Here is a 20580-nt window from a genome sequence, read left to right as displayed (position 1 = left end):
TCATGCACTGGTGTCTCTGTGTGGGATTTTCTTCACTCGGCTCTGCTGTGTTTCCTGCATACGAGTCTGTGTGTTGCCAGGTTTGACTAATGGAGGAATATGTTTATCTTCCTGCAGGTCATTCAGCTCTGCCGGGGGCCGACCCGGAGCCAATAAAGGCCACTGCACGGGTCTGTCGTGAAGATGTGCAGAAGGGAGGAAAAGTATCCATGGGCTGACAGTTGCCGTGGCAACCATAATATAACACAACGGAGAAGCGTGAGACGAGTCAGCCATTTTGGGTATGAGATTCTGCAGGGACTGATGTCGGAATGCCGATGAGTGAATAGCTGTTGTCAAATTCAAATGATTTTATTTTTATTTTAAAAATAAAATGTTGAAATAATAAAATATTTGCGTTCGCTGCAGATTTTTTTTAAATTTTTCTTTCAGGGATGCTGACAAATGTCTCAGGAGTCTTGCATAATCTTCGGGCTGTAACCTTTCTTTAGAAAAAACCTGCCTCAGCTGGCGCTACTGTGGCCTGATTCACGAACAACACTCGCATCATCTCCATCCCTCCTTCCATCCCCCAACATATGCAGCAGCAAGTTAAAGCCTGCTCCTTTTGTTTTGCTTCGTGACATCCCATGTCCAGGGCTATTTATAGGGACGCATGTTATTGTGTAAGACCCTGTGAAAGGCACAAAGAGCCTGAGCAGCCTGCCATGTTCCCCTATGGTGTCCCCAGGATGTGTGTGAGAGTGAGACCAGTCCTTAATGAGTCTATTTCTAACTGACAACACCCCTGGAAATATTTTGTGTCTCCTCATATTTAGTCTTTTTCTGTCTCATTCAACCCTCTCACAGCCATAAAGACAAACACCTGAGAGTGCTGCAGTCACAGACAAAAAGCCCCAAGAAGGATTTTTAAAGCACAGCACACTGCATTTTCACAAGTGAGTCTTAATTAATTAATAGGATTAAAAGTGTAAATGAAGCTCAAAGTTAAGCTGTAGCTAGCTGAGAAATGACACATATTAGCATTAAAACAAACCACACATGTAAGTACTTTTAAATGATTTCAGAATCTTTTTATTTGAAATGTCAGTGTTCAAGAGAAAATAAAACAGCAATATAAATATTAGCATAAAAATAAGAGAGTAACACAGGGGTAAAGCGTGGGGGGGGCCTAAGCATTTGATAAGAAAGATAATACAGGAGGATAGAGTAGTATTAATTCAGCAGCGGACGGACTTACACATATATAATATTTATAATCATTTGTTCATATGGACAGAAAGAGAATGAGAGGCATTCTTTCACAAATGCACGAGAAAAAATTCACCGCAAAAGAACATTAAGAGGTTACAGAAGGATAGAAACATTTCCATATTTTTTTTGTTGTTTTGTTTCTTTACAGGGTGATAAAAGATAGTAGAGAGAAAATAAACACAAAAATATGCGCAACACATACCACAAGTTAACTAGTCTACGTGTGTCACTTTGTTTACTTATCTAAAGTTATCTTTAATTAATTTATTTACACTGAAGAGTTAGTTGGCTTCCATGGTGCTTAGTTACTACATTGCAACACAAACTGTTGAAGAACATCTCAAATTTTTATTCATTGTTAATTTTTTTTTATTTTTTTTTTTTTTTTAACTGGTTTTCTTATTTTTCTTGAAAAACAAAATGCAACACATTCCAGTAGTAAGCCACGCCTTGTGGAGAGGGACTTTTATTTTTGAAAATGTTGGACGTGGTCCCTACTATACAAACACCTGGCTCATACCAATCGACGGGACTCGTGTTTATTTACAGTGGGGAAGAGCCTCACAGGACAAGGGAGCGGGTGGGGAGAGGCGAGTGGCAGAGAGGTTAAGGTTTCCCATTGATTTCAATGGAGGAGAGAGATTTCAAAGGGCTTGTGAGTGGTTATCTGCTCACCAACAGGGACGACTGTTCTTGGCTCTGTTGACCTCTTCCTGGGTCAGTGCATTAGAGAAAGTTCATGGGGTGGGCGGGTCAACAGTGGTTCCTCTGTACATTCAGTGGGTAGAGCCAAGGTTGTTTACCACCCCTCTGGTCAATACAATGGTGCCACCTCAGTCTGTTTACCTCTCACCGCACCCCGTCCACTCCCCTTGACCCAGCCTGTAAGCTGCCTTCTGTTCATGCAGTTGTATCTGGCCAGGGGGCCTGACAGACAGATGGATGGCAAAGTAAAGACTTCATATCTTATACAGTTCCTCTATGCTATCGAATCAGTGTCGCCCAAAGGAAACAAAAAAAATGTTACTGTTTCACATCAAGAAGTTTCTTCAGCACTTCAGGGTAGTGAAGGCAAATACTCCATCAAGGCCCTAGAGGCCTACAAAGTGTCTAGAAACTCCTAAGCACTTAAGTTTACCACATCTACATGTATTCCCTAAAGACTGAAGCGATTACTACCCCTACTTTATCTCATCTTCATAACACGAACAGTGCATTTCTCTTTGTTTGGCTCTCGACGTGGGGTAGTGAGTGAGGGAAGGACACGAGCTGGGTGTGAAGAGGAGAGGGCAGGGAGGGGGGCGCAGGGCAGCCATGGTGTGTTGGCGCCCAGCTGGAGGTGTAATACAAGGAGCCCCGTCCCGGCTGCTGCACCACCTGCGTGGCTCAGCGCCGCGCCGCCCCGCCCTCTGCCGGCCCGTACTCCGGGCGCATGCTCAGGTCATAAAAATATCAGAAGATTAAAGTCTTATATTTTTGTTTTTAACTATGATTACAAAAGTAATTTTTCATTTTGTGTCAAGTAAATGCTACATGTGCATTATATTGACTTGCGATTGGAGAGAGGATAATAGATTCAGGATGTCCTCCTCTTTGCTTTTGCAATGCATAGTTTGCAACTCTAAACTAGTACGTGTGGTTTGAACTTTAATGAGCATGCAGAAGAGTTTGTAATACCTGTCAAGCATCAGCCTTATATTCACCGGACCTATGCTTTAAAACCCTGCAAGGCTGACCCCATATAGAAATCTAAGGAATGGTGACTAGCGTACTTTACAATAGCTGACTTTCCACGTCCGGGGAAAGCGCACAATAAATCCAACATGAAAGACATTAACGTTTCATTTCTGAATACATCACTGCGTATAGCCTTGTCATCCCAGCAAGGTTCCTTACACTGAATCTCTCTGTCCAAGTTCATTTTGTTTTTTTTTGCCAAAAGAAAAAAAAAAAAAAAAAGGGGGGGGGGGGATAAGACGATAACCCCCCATACCCTGCCAAAAATATCTACCGACAAAGATTATGTGAACAACACTAGACCTTTAGCACAGCACAGGTTAGAAACACTAACAGCCTTCAGCACATTCAGATTCTTTGAGCCCTTCAGGACACTTTCAAAGAACCATTAACATCGTCCGTGTGGTCAAAAGATTTGCCGTCAATGTTTAGACTGGCTACCATGTGACAGCAAAGCAGTGAGATACCTAATGGTGAGGTGTGGGGGGTTGAATTTCTCTTCAGATCAGGCTGCGTTCACCATTCCTTCCCCTCTCTCTCCGTCCAGATCTACTTCTTCTCCTTCTTGGTGGACTTCTTCTTGGAGGCGGGGGTCTGGGCGGCCTTGGGGGGCTCGGGCTGGGCCGAGGCCTGAGGTGGGGGCAGGGCCTGCTGGGCGGCCTGCTGGGCCGTAGCCTGCTGCTGCTGGGGGTTGGAGGTGAGGGTGGCCGTGCTGCCGGGGATGTAGACGTTCTGGCGGTAGTCGGGTACGTGCTGCAGGGTGAACTGGGGGCTGTAGCGGGTGCTGAGGCCCATGGTGCCAGGCCCGAGGGTGGCCGTAGCCTCGCTCACTTCTGGGGGGAAGAGAGACAGAGTGGGGGGATAAGGGATGAGGAGAGGAGAGGAGAGGAGAGGAGAGGAGAGGAGAGGAGAGGAGAGGAGAGGAGAGGAGAGGAGAGGAGAGGAGAGGAGAGGAGAGGAGAGGAGAGGAGAGGAGAGGGATGAAACTTGTTAGACATGTATTTGAAAGTTTTAGTTTGACAGTGTTACACAGAAGTGGTGACGTGAAAACAGGTCATAGAAGGAGATCAAACTAATTTTAATTCAAGCTTCTAGGGATACGATGCTTGATTGAAAGGAAATTCAGCATGAACATTAGATCCAAACATCCTCATAGAAAAACATGAAGTGTAGTAATGAGCTAAGCTAAAAACAGAGACCATGAATGGATACAAGTATGAACAAAAGAGGCAGAGAAGATGTTGCAAAGCGGTTGATTGTGTGCAGATGTTATTTTTTCTTTAACAGGATTGATGATATTGTCTCTCTGACACACTCCTCCGTGGTTCTGGTTTTCTATCCGGCATGGTCTGTGCCTGTGTGTGCATGACGTAGCAGCTCGGCTCATAATTCTCCCACAGCCCCTGCATTGCAGAGCCAGAGACAGGAACGCTCCCTCCCCCATCCCGTAGTTCCTCTCAGCCTCTTAAACACACCACAATCGTCCTGCTAACTGCGCTGCCTTCCAAAGAGCCAAGGTGATAACAGAAGACAGCATTTTTGAATACTTTCTCCTCTAATGATAGTCATAATGATTTGATTATGCATCGTGCTTATCAACATGTTGATGTTAAAGAGAAGAGATGACCCTCAGTATTTATCACATGCACATGTTGTTCTTTTCTCCCTGTTGGCTCTCATTCTGTCTCCGCAGTGTGTTACCATCATGCCCAGCACTTTTCTCTCTCTGTCTCGTGTGTGCGTGTGTGTGTGTGTGTGTGTGTGTGTGTGTGTGTGTGTGTGTGTGTGTGTGTGTGTGTGTGTGTGTGTGTGTGTGTGTGTGTGTGTGTGTTTGTGTGTGTAGGGAGATATGACTTGTTGAAATAACACTGGAAACAATGACTTGAGCCTGTTTGGCAATTAAATCTTGTCGAGTTTGTCCCCCCCATCATCTCTCTGTAGTTTGGTTTAGCCTGTCACTGGATTGGGTTTTGCTCAGCCTAATTTTAAGGCCAATTTTATGTGTATTTTTCCATGTGATTACAAAGCTCTCCACAGTGACAGCCTGAAGATGAGTCACTGTGTCAGGACAGGAGCAGAGGAACAGGACAGGAGGAGGAGGAGGATATGTGTTGTGGAATATGGAAATCTTTAGTTTGGGCAGAACACGAATGCTGTATGTTACATAAGTGTTCATGCAGTGCTGCTTATAATAAAACAATGGGCATGTGACTGGTGTGTACAGTGGAAACCTGTATTTCTCATGTTATTAAGTTCAACACGTAAACTGTTCTGTATGAGAAGAGCTGCTGGTAGTTACGTCTACTGTTTGATGATCTGAGGTGTCCTCTGGATTGTTATTAGCACAGATCCACTACATGGAAATGTCAATATGGGCAGAGAGCACTTTATCAATGAGTGAGTCTGGCCAGTTGCCCTCCAACCAAACAAGGAGCTAAATAAACCACCACTTCCCACGCATCCTGGTGGCACATATGCAAAGAGAAATAAATTGGTTGCGAAAAGAGAGGATGAATTGATTAGGCAGGAAGGAAATAAGATGACGAGGTATAGGACTCACCGTTAGCTGCAGCCATCAGGGCCTGGAGCTGCTCAGCTTCAGTAGGGGGCTGGGGCCAGGGGCCAGTTCCCATGGCAACCTCAGGTCCTCCAGTTGCCCTGTAGCAAAAACAAGGAAAGAGCAAACTGTAAATAACTGGTGGTTTATCCTCTACATTGTGTGTGTGTGTGTGTGTGTGTGTGTGTGTGTGTGTGTGTGTGTGTGTGTGTGTGTGTGTGTGTGTGTGTGTGTGTGTGTGTGTGTGTGTGTGTGTGTGTGTGTGTGTGTGTTGAGCTCACTGGCTTGACTGTTGGTGGTGTGTGACATTAAAGCAAAGCAGCTGACAGCGATATACACAGCTTCAGGAGAATTCAGCAAGAATAACACAGAGGATGTATAGTTTACAAAACGGGGTGTGTCTTAAACAAACGCACACTCTTAAATGTGTCACAGCAGTAAGTGTGTTCACACAGCCACCGCACAACACTGACACACTCGCCGGTATAGCCGTGAGCACTGGGCCGTCTAGTAAATCTGATTAAATATTTAATGATCCCACCTTTAAAGGAAATAGCTGTCTGCATACTCACACATGCGAGCGCTCAGTGAGCACTAAACATTTCCACCTGGGCGAGCTTCATGTTCAGGGGCTGCTATATTTAAAGTCTGCAATTTGCATGTCGGGGTAACAAAGGAGAAAGCAGACCTGTGATCTCGTATGCTCGCCTCCTTATTTCCCTTTCTATACAGGTGACACACCAACGCGATCTCCACTACTGACAATTAGGTCACAATGGTTTTAATCCTGGCTCTGCACCTGTTCCCAAAGTGCTAATAAACCCAAAGTGCTGGGTTTTTAGATGGTGGTTTTTAATTTGCTACAAAATTGCTCAGTGCTTCAGAAAAAAACAAATATCATTTCAATATGCAAGTCACAAAAATCATTTAAAACCCGAATGAAAGCATGGTGGCATGGTGACTGTTTTGGCTGATAAACCACCTCAGGTCAGTAAGTGGAGGGCAAAGGGCGAAAGGTTCTGGTGCTGTGTGCAGCTCAGTCGATGACATGCTAAATCATGATGAAACTGAGGTCTAAAGTAAGACTTTCCAGCAAAAACAAGGTTTTAATAATGAATGAGGAAGGCAAGACTGTAAAAGGTTTTAGCCATTTAAGCTGTTTGCATTTCTAAATTTAGATTTTTAGTCATGAAACATTACCATCCCTCCTATATTCATTCTGCAGCATATCACTGACTCTGCACAATACGAGTTATTAACTATCTTCAAAGAGTCCTGAGACTGATATAGTATGATCCTCACAGACCTCTGAACATGGACCAACATTGATTTGATTTAACCGTTTTCTGTTTACTTCCCTTAACGTAAAATTAATTGATAAATAAAGTTTTCAGTGTGTTTCTCTGAATTGTTTTAATGCCTAAAACCTTAGCACAGTAGATAGTGGGTTAGATACAACTGGAACACTCTTTTCTACTTAAAACCACCTAAAAAATATATATATATTGAACAAATTGGTCTGCTCCAGTGAATTAAGAGAAAGTAAAGGGCACAACAAGAGAAAAAGTGAAAAAAGAATTCTAACACAAAAACTAGGCTGTGTTTGAGCGCAGGTTGCCAAAACTCTGAAGTGGTTTTCAGTTCAGTGCCAGAGAGAGACCGAGGGAGAGAAGCATGCACGATTTGTGCCAGGCAACCAATGAGAAACAGGCTGAGTAAGAGCACGGTCAGTAAAGCAAAGGAAGCCATTTTGTGCCTCTTCACAAAACTTATGATAAAAGGGAACGCTTCACTTATGCTAAATTAGCATCACATCCTTTGGTTGTGTTAAGTGTTTCCTGTGGCCAAGACTATCTTTTCCTGTGGGCACAGTGGTCCAGAGGGACATCCATGATTGTCCAGACAGAGCTATCATTTCCCCCCTGCAATCTCACATGACGGGTTTTATCTCTCACGACAGCTCTCCTTGTTTTTCAGAAAACTACGAGGACACTTCCAACTTAATTGGAGCCCTTTCCTCCGCTCACATGGTTTACCTGCTGATATCTGTCTCATCTGCATGTTGACCTCGAGACTTTAATGTGGACTCCTGTTTACTTCATTTGGGGACATTTTCAACCTCCAACAGGCATTTTTTGTGTGGTTTTTTTAAGAAATCAATCACGAGACAAATGCATTGTCCTGCAGTTAATAAATCACATGAAAATGTCGCATGTGGTGGTGTTGAGCTACAACCATCACAGACATACATCAAAGGCGGTAAGCCGATCTCACAGAAGGAGAGAAGAGAAGAGCTCTCAGACTCTAATGATTATATGTATAGCACACATACAAGGCATAGCAAGTCTACAAAACACTGCACACGAACTCAAAAGTGTCACAATCCTTTCTACACCACAGCAAGCATTGTGGCCTATGCACATCGATCAACAAACCCCATCAAACTTTCAGGGAGACTAACAGAAGCTATGGGTTAGGTGCATCTACACACAGCACAGCACTCAACTGCGGTGCACTACCTAAAAGTTGCTCTCGACCCTTAGCAGCTGATCAAGTCCCTCTTCCACTGAACAGTGACTCGACAAAACCGAACCCTGATCAGCTGCTGAGGACAGAAAGCGATCACACAGTGTCTAGGGTCTAAATTAGTACCTTGTCCCACTCTTCGGCGTCCATCGTATGTGTGTACCGTATGGCATGTGGGGACTAAAAACACAACAAGTTATACAGTCTGAAAGCACGGTTGTAGGTTTGACTTAAGGTTGGGGTTAGTGTTAAGGAAAGGAAAATTTCAGTGGAAAATGTGTCTGTCATTGACTACACCACAGACTGGAAGTTAGTTCGTCTTATTTCTTTAGCACCAAGATGAATTGTGTCCCGTGATAATCTCTTCTAAACTTGTGTTTGTAACATTTTCCTGATGACAGAGCTTTTCGCCCCCAGCTGGGGTGTTTCAGGGTGAAGCCTTGACTCACAGAATGTGTTGTGCAATCATTATTGTGACAACTCTCGCTGCACGCGCTCCATTTTAGCCCACACAACATGGGCAAATCAACCATCAACACACATGCTCACTAAACCACACAACTGAAACAGAGACACAATTCATATATTGCCGTTTAACATGTAAGTTACTGATATCGAACATGAATTTTCAGTACGAGCTCTCCGATGGCAGAAAATAAAGAGAGAGCAAGAAGGATAAATAGACTCTCCCATCCCCCCACTAGCTCTGGAAACCGTCCCTCATCAGTAGTACTGAGTGATGGCGCGCAGGCTCGGGGAGCGCAGAGAGGAGAGGAACAGCAGGGGAGGGGGAGGGGGAGTGGAAGCTGCGGCAGCCATTTTATAAAACAGCCTGGAAACAGGCAGAGATGCTCCTTCAGGAGTGAGAATCATGAATCTGAATTCACTGAGCAGCATCAGGTGATGAAATGCCTCAATATATTGACCACTACAGTGTAAATCATAGTGACAGTAAGATGTTACATTATGACTTTGTACTTTACAATCTGCACCTTGCAGACAGCGAGTTGTTATGGTTACGACACTCACTACCATCCGCTCCTTTTATTCCTCATTCTTCCTCTTTCTTTGTCTTTATGATAAGCAACGACATGCTCCTCATATTGCTGTATGTTTTACCACTGAATGTGTGTGTGTGTGTGTGTCTGTTTACTCACCCGCTCGGTCCAGGTCTCTGTCCCTGTGTAAAGCGCCAGTCATTGTTGGGCGGCTTTTGCTGTGAAGAGAACAGAAAATGCAAAATGAAATGCATGTTTCAAGGCAACAACAGCGAGATGTTTCTAAGGCACACGTTATTGTTCACAGGATATTGCTTTGCAGATGTCACATCTGTGTGTGAAAGTGTTTGTCTGCGTGTGTATTCCTTTGTGTGTTTGTCTGTTTTAACAAAAAACCTTTTCAGTTTTTCCAGTGAGGCTCGACTAAGGTTTACAGATGGCCACCTATCTGTGTGTTCAAGGCATCCATGTTGCTCCAAAAGCTTTGTGGGGCATAAAATGCTGCAGAGAAAGGCACGCATGCACACGCATAAACACACACACACTGGGGTTCTGCTTATGAAACTGGGACTCTAACTAAGAACAAAGACAGACAGTATCAAAAGAGAACTACGTGTCCACTTAAGTGAGCAATCAGCTAGATAACAGAAAAATAAACCAATGCAGCCAGAAGATGAATCAGACGTCCAAAACATCCTTATAAAATGAATTATCTCACTGGATGACAAATGCACATAAAAAAAAAAATCTGTCTAAAAGACAGAATTTAACAGATCATAAGTGGGAAAAAAAATAGAAATGTAGAGGGAGAGATTGATTGGATTCCCTTTGTACTTGCAAAAATCTCATCAAGAGAGTCCTTGGAAAAGAAGTAACTTTGTTAATGTGATACCAAACTTCATGGAGAAAAAGCTAAAGTGAAGGCAGAGCAGTAATAAAAGCCTCTCTCATGTATGATCCTGCTACTCTCTATTAATGTCTTCAAGCCCACCACACTCTTGTCTGTCTCTACCTCACTGGCCATGTCACTGTGTCTTTTCCATCACTCTAGCTCTTTCCCTCTCTCTCAGGCTCTCTTGTTGTGCAGTGATGCGGTGAATAGACCTCTGGCTTGGCTCCAGATTCTGCTGCCTAATCGACACAAGAGCTCCCAGGAGAGAGAGAGGCCGGCAGGATGATGTGCTGCATTATTAAAAGAGCTGTCTTGCCCATGGGAGTGATGGAAAGAGGCAAGAAAGTAGGAGAGAAAAATGAGAGAGAGAATCGCCCAAAAGTACCTGCACAAAAGGAACAGTGTTATAAGATAAACTAATGACTATCAAGAGTGGAGCATCTATTAGAATGCACGGAAATATTGCAACTTATTGAATGCACAAGCACAACAGGCAAGGAATTAGCAAACTGTATAGTGTTTTGTACCTACGCAGATAGAGCAGGTAAGAAAGAAAGAAAGAATTACAGGCAAATCAACAGCAAATAAAGTAGGGAGGGATAGAGGAGACTGTTTGTGAGGACCTATGAAAGGAGTGAGAGGGAGTGTGAATGATGAAGAATTGATGAAGCTGTATCAGGAATCAGTTGTTACTCAATAATACAAGATAATTACTGAACAACCCCTTTAATCTACGTTTTATTAAGTGAAAATAGCTGTCAGTGGATTCAATTTCAGTGTTATTCTCATAGCTCAGAGTGATTATCGCTCTGAGATAAAGTCAGGACTGCGTGGTCATGTCTTCATAACAAACTGCAATGCCAGAGTTCACAAGTTATTGTATGTATTATTGCAACATGAAATACTCACAGTGGGTATCTGAACTCTCACCCTCCTCTAGATCAGAGCTTGCTCAATGTTTAAAGTCTAAAAATTGACTCCGAGACGCCTGCGTGTGCGTGGGCATGAAAGTGTGTTTGACGGAGAGAAAAAGATCAGTACCGAGTGGAGGCAAACATCCACAGAGAGGCCCAGCATTCCAGCTGTGTGACTCGTTTTCACCGCACACATTCACAGACACACACTTGTCATTTCCAAGGTTAGATCCCACTGCAGGCATGTGGAGGGAAGGCTAACAGACTCTGTGCTACAATATTGCACCCCGTTGCTAGCTTTAGAAAAGCACCTGATGCACTGTTATTCTGTGTGCTTCATTATGGGGAGCATGGTGCAAACTGCTCAGATAAAAACTCAAACTGAAGGACTTTCAAATGGTCAACTGAACCTCGATCTTACAAGTTACTTAAGTTAAGGGGGTTAGGACAACAACCGTTTTCAGGGAAGACAAATCCCACGCCAGGTTTAATGGTTTGCGGGGGTCAAAATCGAATTGATTTTATTTCCATTTATTTGAGCATCTTTTGCTGTGATTGTTTTTATAACATGATATGTGAAATGAGTTGATCACTAAAGAATGAAGATGAAGGTATTCAAAATGCACACGGCTTCTTTCTTTTTTCGAGAGAGAGCTTAAGAGGAGGAGAGAGAGAAGGTCGGACAGACTACTCTCAGACACTCTCTGCCAATACAGAGATCCAGGGATTACAACTCTGAGGGTCTGACTCCCACAGAAAGACCATCATACTAACCTGGCAGCCTTAAACACTGTCAGTCTGCCTCTGCTTCCCTTACATGAATCAAAGGGCTTTAAATGACCTCCAGGTGAACTACAACCTGGCTGAGTTCATGAGCTAACACACTATGAGTCAGTTATCATCTTTAGAGAGAACTGGATTCAGAAACAGGAAGGTGGAAATCAGAATATTTAACGTCCAAAATGCTGAACCTATTCCACTGTTACTGCACTAAAAGGTTAGCACTGACACAACAGACAAACACAAGGCATGGTGTTTGAGTTTAATCTTCTCTTAAACAAACACCATGACTCAACTGACAAAAAAACGTTTCGATGAAACTGAGGCAGTTTGTCACATGTATCATCCATAATAAAAAAAAAAACTCTATTTAAATAACACTTGGCTGAAACGTGCTCACCCTTAAAACCTCCCACAGACTCAAAAACATAGAGACTCATAGATTCAGATCCTGGGACAAGTGATGCAATAAAACGATGGACGAGACGAGTGATAATATTCAACTTATCAAACTTAAGAGGCTCAAACGTCTGCAATTTTCTGTGTTAACAGATGGTTCAATAGAGTGTGCCAAAACAGCACACTGCAAATGAATAGAGGATACAAAGAGGGGCAGTGGGAAGGCACTAAGGCCCCGGGGTCCTGCTAAAATTACACACTACTGGAGGGCTCCTCGCGCCCGATGCTTTGTACACACAATCTCATGCATGGAAGCACGTAAACACGCACGGTGATGGCTGCAGTGTCTGAAGCCATTAAAGCCTGTGCCGTCGTTCACTGTGGCGCACGTGCACAAAGCCATCCAATCCCTCAATCTCCATGTTTTTTCTCTGTTGTCCTCATTGAACACGTGTCACTAGAGCAAGGGGACAGATGGCACCCCGCTGACCTCAGGGACAACCCAATTCAGTGCAGAGTCAATATGATACAGACTCATGAAGAACATGGGAAATACAAATGTATTAAACACATTCTAGACACCAGAACACTGTCAGCCGTTTTCCACCCCCGACAGCGTACTTCCTTCACATTACACCAGTAAATAGTTTGTCTGTGTCCCGTCCATTTGGTCACTATCTGGTTAGCCTTCATTCAGACCACACGCTGAACACATGGAAAGGAAGATCTAAAAATGACAATAAGAACTGGCTGCACAGATCACACACCCCAAGGACAGCCTCCCTCATGTGAGGCTGAGTCCTGGAACCAATCACCAAAAGTTCAGAGGACAACAGGAAGTCACGGGTCAGGCTACTGACCCCTTGAATTCCTGTTTTTCAGCTCCTGCTTTATTCTTTGGCTCTTTCCCTACACCCCTCTCACCATATTCTGTCCTTCACCCCCCATCTCGCCCCGTCATCCTGTTCCCCTCTGTCTCCCATCCATTCCACTGAGCCAGCTCTGCAGGACCTATTTTCATCTTTTTGTCTCCTCTCCATCTGCTAGCAGCACTTATGTTTCCCCCTTTCCTCTTCCTTTGCTATGACAGCTATCTTCAACTATCTTCTTTTATTTTAACCTCACTTTCTTTTTATTTGCAGCTTTCTTATCCATAAAGAAAAGCATTCTCGGTCCCTTAAGTAGCTTCAAGTCAAAGATAGTAACCACATTTTTAATAGCCTCAGGTGAGATTAAATATTAAGCTGTTCTTCACAGCGCCCAAACCTGTGTAGTAGAACAACAAAGCTCTAAGAGCCTTTCACTGTGTAGAGGGAGGGATCCTCCAGCTAAAACAAGCGGTGTTACAGATAACATGCTGCAGACCTACGTGACTGAGGAAGTCTACTGTCAGGAGTGAACGCATCAAAACAATGTCACTAACCCATATAGCGTGACCATATCAAAACAAAAACATGTTTTTATGCATTTCCAAAACCCATATATCCATGCTGAAACATCTATATTGGTCTGGAGTGCAAAGATTGCTCTCTCAATTAAGCCCTCACCTCACTGATTGAGTTCATAAGGTGCTTCCTGCTGAGCGTCATGTTGAGTGTGTTGTTGTGGCTCAGCATGGGTGTCTTCATAAATACAAAGTCACTTCGGCTTGACAGAGTAGAGTAGCAGGGCCTATAGGTGCGTGTATGTGGCTCCTGGGAACCCCCCACAACCTCCATATATCGTATGGGTCCATCAGTGTTGAGCTGCAGGTGCAGGTCCTTGCTGGGCCTCTGATGGTAGCGGCTGGACCTGTGGCGTCCGAAGCAGCAGCACTCAGAGCCTCCCAGCCCCGGGCCAGGGTGCCTCAGGCAGCGCACCATGAGAATGACAAATGTGATAAAGGACACCGCTGATACACAGGCTAGAGAGATAATAAGATACAAAGTGATATCCGACATCCCAGTGCGGTGGTAGAAAGGTGTGTGGCGAGTGTTTACTGGAGTCTCGTTGGCCGTGCCTTTCTCATCCACAGTTACAGTAATGTTCACAGAACTGGACTTTGGTGGGTCTCCATTATCCTGGATGATGATCATGATATCATAAGTTGAGCCCCCTTCTTCCTCGGCCCATTTCCGGGCTGTGCGGAGCTCCCCACTGTGTGCCCCAATACGGAACATGCCAGCATTTGGTCCAGGGACGATTGAGTAAAACAACCATGCATTGTGCCCGCTGTCTGCGTCCACCCCTACCAGTTTGTTTATGAGGTGCCCTGGGCCGGCAGATGGGGGCACGGTGAGCTGTAATCTTTTGTCTTTTGGGTAGGAAGGGTGTACAATCACTGGGGCATTGTCATTCACATCCACCACAAACACATGCACAGTGACATTGGTTGTCCGTGGGGGCACCCCAGCATCCCTGGCCTGCACCTCAATACGGAAAGCATTAAGCTGTTCATGATCCAGAGAGCGCATGCTGTAGATGTGGCCGCTCTCTGGGTTAATGTACACGTAAGAAGATATGGGTGAGCCCTGCACCATGCTGGGAAGGATGGAGTAGGAGATGCGAGCATTGTCACTCAGATCTGGGTCTGTGGCGGAAACTGAAGCAATGGGGGCACTGGGAGCGTTGTTCTCTGGGATGTCCACAGAGTATGAAGGCTGGGAAAAGGTGGGGGCGTTGTCATTTACATCAGAGAGCTTCACCACGAAGGTGGTTTGTGATGAAAGTGGAGGAGAACCAGCATCCGTGGCCTTGATGACCACTGTGTACTCTGGGACAGCCTCACGGTCCAGCTTGCCTGCAGTGGTGAGCCTGTAATGCATTCCAAAAGCTGAATTAAGTTTGAATGGCAAACCTGGTGGGACACTTAATGTCACCTCCCCATTGACACCAGAGTCCAGGTCCCGTGCACTTATGAGCGCTATCACAGTCTCTGGTGCTGAGTCCTCTTTGATGGGGCTGGTCAGCGACGTCAGTGTCACCTCCGGTGCGTTGTCATTCACATCGATGATGTCTACTATGACGTTACAGGAGCCCTCCATAGCGGGAGAGCCACCGTCTCTGGCCTGCACTGTGATGTGGTATGCAGTGGCTTTCTCATAATCCACATCACCCTTCACACGAATCTCTCCGCTTTTAGAATCCACACTGAAAAGTTTGAGAACGTGCTCCTGTGTGTATTTACTAAACAGGAACGAGATTTCCCCGTTTATGCCGGAATCCGCGTCAGTCGCGTTTAATTTTGTCACTAAAGTGCCCTGTGCAACATTTTCTTTCAGCATAATTTTCTTTACCGGCTCGTCAAAGACGGGCGCATTGTCATTTACGTCGAGAATTTTAATGAGCAGAAGTGTTGAGCCTGATTTTTCCGGCTGTCCCCCATCTACAGCAGTGAGCAACAGGCGAAACGAGGCCTGTGTCTCCCTGTCCAAAGCTTTATCCACCGCCAGCTCTGGAAACTTGCTGCCGTCACTTTTAGTCTCCACATTCAAAATAAAGAAGTCATTGGCTGCGAGATGGTAAGTGCGTAAAGAGTTGGTACCCACGTCCGGGTCATGTGCGCTCTCCAAACGGAACCGTGTGCCCGGCGCGGCCGCCTCTGATATCTCCAGAGAAATGTTGCTGGTTGAAAACTGCGGTGCGTTGTCATTCACATCCAGAACGTTCACCACGATGCGGTGAATCTCTAAAGGATCCTCCAGAAGTATTTGAAGGTGTAGTGAACACGCTAAACTCAATTCGCACATTTGTTCCCTGTCGATTTTTTGATTTATAACCAAATCGCCGGTCGCCTGCTTTACCTCGAAGTAGTGTATTGTTGATTCCGAGACCACCCGCAACCTCCTTTGAACAATCCGCTGAGCAGTGAGACTCAAATCTTTAGCGATATTCCCAACGACAGAGCCCGGGCTGAGTTCCTCAGATACGGAATAGCTGAGCTGAGCAGAGGCAGAGGAGACGAAGGCTAGGTAAAAGTAAATCCTCCACAGCCTCCCTCCTCTGGAGCGCTTCCTCTGTCTGGAGTCCATTGTGCTGCGCTCCGAGGATCGGGGGAATGGGAAAGTTTCGAACTTCTTCTCTCACCGTAACGTCTCCATAGTCTTAAAACGAGGCTGCCATGCTCGATTGTAAACATTTCCACTTTAAAAACCGAGCGACGGGAAGTTTTGATGTGATCATGACGGCCGTCTTTTCAGAAAAAAAAAAAAAATCGAGGACAAAATTTAAAGTATTTTCTTCCTCCGCTGAAACTCTGCTCTGTCTCCTCCGCCTCACTCTCTTCATGGGCGGGGAGAGGCCACGGAGGCCTTCCCTCTCATTGGAGACAGGGCTGAACCAGCGCTGTCACACATCTCACACACACACACTGAAAACTTTTCAGTGACTCCACTTCCACTGACAGGCGTGCACAACCTTAATTTGCCTTTTAAAAGTTTACGAGGGCAGTGAAAGCGGAATAACACAACACTGAATATGTTAGGTCTGTTAAAAATGTCACTTTATAAATCATGGAAAAATATACGCAAAATCAATGTTATCATAATACCGTTTAAAGATCAGTCACGTGCTCTTATTAAGTATTCATCATAGTCAAAACAGAGGCGGATCAAGCAGATGTGATTCAAAGCAATGTTATTTGTATCCGCATGGGGGCGTTGTAGCCAAACTGGTTTTCCCTTTTGGCCAAGAAGATCAAAGTTTTAAAAAGAGGATTCATTGAAAAGTCACGCTACTAAGTGTATTCCAGCGATAGAAATTCATACAACGGACAATTTAAAAAATAATATCCATGAAGTCTGAATTTAAGAGTATTTTTTTTATGGTTCAGAGAAAAAGGCCAACAAATAAGTATTCTTGTTGCAAACGATACGAATGTAGTGTTTTATTTTAATTATTGATGAAACAGAGGCATTAAAAAAGATGAATATTTTTTATTTTAACATTAAACTCCCCCTCTGCTCAAATTGGATTTAATAGTTGAATGTTCGAACTTCACTTTGCGATATGTGATGTATGTGCACAGTTTAGGACCTGCAGGCTGTTTTCACAATTATTTGCTCAAAGTGCAAAGATTCTCTGTGCTCATTAAAAAATGGGATTTTTAAGGGATGGGCCTAAGAGTATGATGTGTGACATCACAAATAGTACATTTAGCCCAGTGAGAACGGCTTTTGCAGTCAAGTAGCCTATTGTACTACTTTTGTCCAGCAGTTAAAATTATAAATGAAATATATTTACATATCCTTAGATACTAGATGGTTGTTTTTTGTTTGTTTGTTTGTTTGTTTGTTTGTTTTTTTGGGGGGGGGGGTTATGTGGGAGACGGGTTAGATGTTATTTTAAGGACTTTTACAAGATAAGTGAGATTTTTGTTACAAAACCATATCAAACATAAATTATTATTCGAAATAGAGTATTTTGTATAACTCCTAAAATATGTCGAGCTGGATCTATATGAAAAGCAACATCAGATTGACATTATTGATGTCCAGCTAAAGTAGGCTGTAAAAATAATTATGATCATTATAATAATGCAAAAAATGTCGTCGTATTCCTCAGACTTATTTTACAATAGAGGCTACTCAAAGTACTTTCACAAATTTTGTGCTCACCTGCTGGCTCTCAAAGGTCCACGTGCTGTCAGGTAAAGACGCATCCAGTACACTGATCACCTCCTTAAAGTCTGTGGTGCTGCTGGGTTTTATCAGAGTGAAATCACTGTACTCTGACATCGGAGACATACAGGACCTGAAGGACTGACTCTGAGACAACATGTCTCCTCCCAGGACCTCCACGTATTTTATAGGTCCATCAGTGTTGAGCTGAATCTGCAGGTTTCTGTTGGGGTTCTTGTAATCATCACAGTCGCTCCGTCTCATGCAGCAACTATCGCTGCTTCTGCTGTTCCTCATGCATTTAACCGTTAAGATGAGAAAAGTCACCAGAGAAAGCACGGACACCGCGGCCAGAGAGAGGATCAAATAAAGGGTGATTCTCCCAGTTTTCTTGCTGGGCTCGGCCACTTTCTGTCGGAGGTCTAAGATGGGCTCATGGAGACCGTCCTCCAGCAGGATGGACACCGTGACGGTGGCGGACTGAAGCGGTTCCCCGTCGTCCTTGACCTCTATAAGCAGCCTCTGAGAGGAGTCGTCCTGCTCGGACACAGCGCGTTTAGTCCTCACCTCCCCTGTGTACAGACTGACGGTGAACAGAGAGGCGTCTGTGGCCTCCGCCAGTTTGTAGGAGATCCAGGCGTTATGACCCGAGTCAGCGTCCACGGCCGTCACCTTAGTAACCAGGTGACCCGCTTTAGCGGAGCGGGGCATTCTCTGATGAGAGAGGGAGCCCATAGCGGCGGAGGAGGGGTAAATAACAGCGGGGGCATTGTCGTTCTGGTCCAGGATAAAAACATGGACAGTGGCGTTGCTGCTGAGAGACGGAGAGCCCTGGTCCTTTGCCTGAACCTGAATCTGAAACACCTTCAGTTTCTCATAGTCAAACGAGTGCATGCTGTAGATGCTGCCGTTATCCGAGTTAATGTAAACATAAGACGACACAGAAACGTCCTGCACTTTAGAGTCCAGGATAGAATAAGAGATTTTGGCGTTTTCACCAAAATCCAGGTCAGACGCTGATACTGAGTACAGTATAGAGCCCGGGACCCCGTTTTCTTTTAAATACACATTATAGCTTCGCTGAGTGAATATAGGAGGGTTGTCATTCACATCAGTGATGCTGACAGGTATAGTTTTCTTACTGGACAGAGGAGGAGAGCCTGAATCGGTGGCTGTTATCTCAATATTATACTCTGAGAAAGTCTCTCGGTCTAAAGCACCACTTGTAACCAGTGCGTAATTATTAGAAAAAGAGGGTTTCAGATTAAAAGGAGAACCCTTGGGGAGTTGTAATGTCACTTTACCGTTATTACCAGAGTCAAGGTCTCGAGCACTAAGCAAAGCTACTACAGTACCACTTGGTGCGTCCTCGCGCACTGGCTTTGGTTTTGAAGTCACAACAATTTCTGGAGCATTATCATTAACGTCTATGACATCTATCTGCACACGACAGTGACCCTCCATTTCAGGAACTCCTTTGTCTTTTGCAGTAATTTCGATTTTGTAGGACGCAGCTTTTTCATAATCTATGTCTCCTTTCAAATATATTTCTCCACTTAACGAATTTATTTCAAATACTGATAACACAGAATCTGGTGTACGTGAACCAAAAGAGAATTCAAGTTCTCCGTTTGGTCCTTCGTCAGCATCAGTTGCTGTGATTTTGATTACAAAAGTATCTTTGGACTATTCTCTCCGAGAGAAACTCGATATGTGTTTTTATCGAAAACTGGAAAATTGTCATTAACGTCAAGCACTGTAATTGTTATTTGTGAGGTACCAGACATGACTGGGTTTCCCCCGTCTAATGCAGTCAGTAGCAGCTGATGAACTGCCTTCTTTTCTCGATCAAGGGGTTTCTCTAACACTAACTCTGGCACTTTTCTTCCATTTTCAATCTCTTTTATTTTTAAACTAAAACAGTCATCTTTGCTAAGTGTGTACGATTTTACTGAATTACTCCCCACGTCGAGGTCCTCTGCGCTCTCCAAAGGAAAACGAGTTCCCACTGCTGTCCAACTCCGCTATTTTAAATATAATTCCTTTGTGAAAAACTTGGAGAATTGTCATTGATATCTCTTATTTCCACCTCTATCCGGTGTAACTGTAGCGGGTTCTCAATGACAACTTGCAGAGGCAACACACAGCTGGCGCTTTGTCCACATAAAGCCTCTCTGTCTATTCTGTCATTCACCACCAGCTCGCCCTTCCCCGCATCCACACTGAAATACTGCTCACCAGCCTCAGAGGCGACACGCAGCTTACGGTCAAAAATATCTGATAGTCCCAAACCCAAATCTTTAGCAAGATTTCCTACCACAGAGCCCTGCTTTAGCTCCTCTGGGATGCTGTAACGAGTCTGTCCGTCTATTGTACTCCACAAGAGAAAGAAATGATGCCACCAAAGCGCCAGCCATCTCCAGTCTCGGTATCCCATTCTCTTTGTCATCCCTTATCCGTTAAAATACGTTATTTCCCATCGACAAAATCAAAATTAATATCCACTTCCAAGGTGCATTAGCAATACCCATGGAAATATATGAAGTATTTTTGTTCATATCTGAAGCTTAAATTAGTAAATTTGGTTCTCAGCTCCGAGATATGAGCGCATCCCATCGTCCTCCAGCTCGTTGCATTGTTAACGTTTATGGTACTGTGGCTGCAAGGGGGAGGGGGTAGATCTCTTTGTACAGTCCTGCATGCTATTGGAGCAAAGCATCTATCACTGACGACCAATAGGAAGAGGGCTGAGCACTGCTCTGAAAGACACAGCTCCGCTTATGGAGCGAGCTGCACTGCTGTGTGTGAGGTGTAAATCATGTCATTCCTCTGGCTTTAAAGTTCTGTTGCCGATACGTTACACCTTTTATACAAACAAACAAATTGTGTATTCACATTAAAAAAAGTATCGAGCAAAGTATTAAAT

At 44.3% G+C, this 20580-nt stretch overlaps 1 protein-coding gene across 6 annotated transcripts; it reads right to left on the bottom strand.

Moving 5' to 3' along the window:
• Positions 1-1048: 1048 nt before the first annotated feature.
• On the bottom strand, positions 1049-20256 carry LOC138633528 (protocadherin gamma-C5-like). Of its 6 annotated transcripts, XM_069719804.1 has the most exons (6): positions 19710-20256; positions 17652-19060; positions 9232-9290; positions 8201-8254; positions 5552-5649; positions 1049-3824 (listed from the first exon to the last, which is right to left on the bottom strand). In XM_069719804.1, the coding sequence occupies exons 1-6, from the start codon at positions 20101-20103 to the stop codon at positions 3541-3543; spliced, it is 2298 nt and encodes a 765-aa protein (XP_069575905.1). In that variant the 5' UTR covers positions 20104-20256; the 3' UTR covers positions 1049-3540. The 6 variants fall into 6 exon arrangements, with proteins under 6 accessions (XP_069575905.1, XP_069575906.1, XP_069575907.1 ...); XM_069719805.1 differs by lacking the exon at positions 8201-8254 and having other exon boundaries at positions 19710-20254; XM_069719806.1 differs by lacking the exon at positions 19710-20256 and having other exon boundaries at positions 17652-19652.
• Positions 20257-20580: the final 324 nt, after the last annotated feature.

Source organism: Brachyistius frenatus, unplaced genomic scaffold (genome assembly GCF_029030835.1).
Source record: "Brachyistius frenatus isolate BFR_SWC_R1_liver_20210118 unplaced genomic scaffold, ASM2903083v1 Contig_225, whole genome shotgun sequence".
In the NCBI taxonomy this organism is placed as follows: Eukaryota; Metazoa; Chordata; class Actinopteri; family Embiotocidae; genus Brachyistius; species Brachyistius frenatus.
The sequence above is the reverse complement of the archived record's forward strand: the minus strand, read 5'-3'. Positions and strand labels throughout refer to the sequence as shown.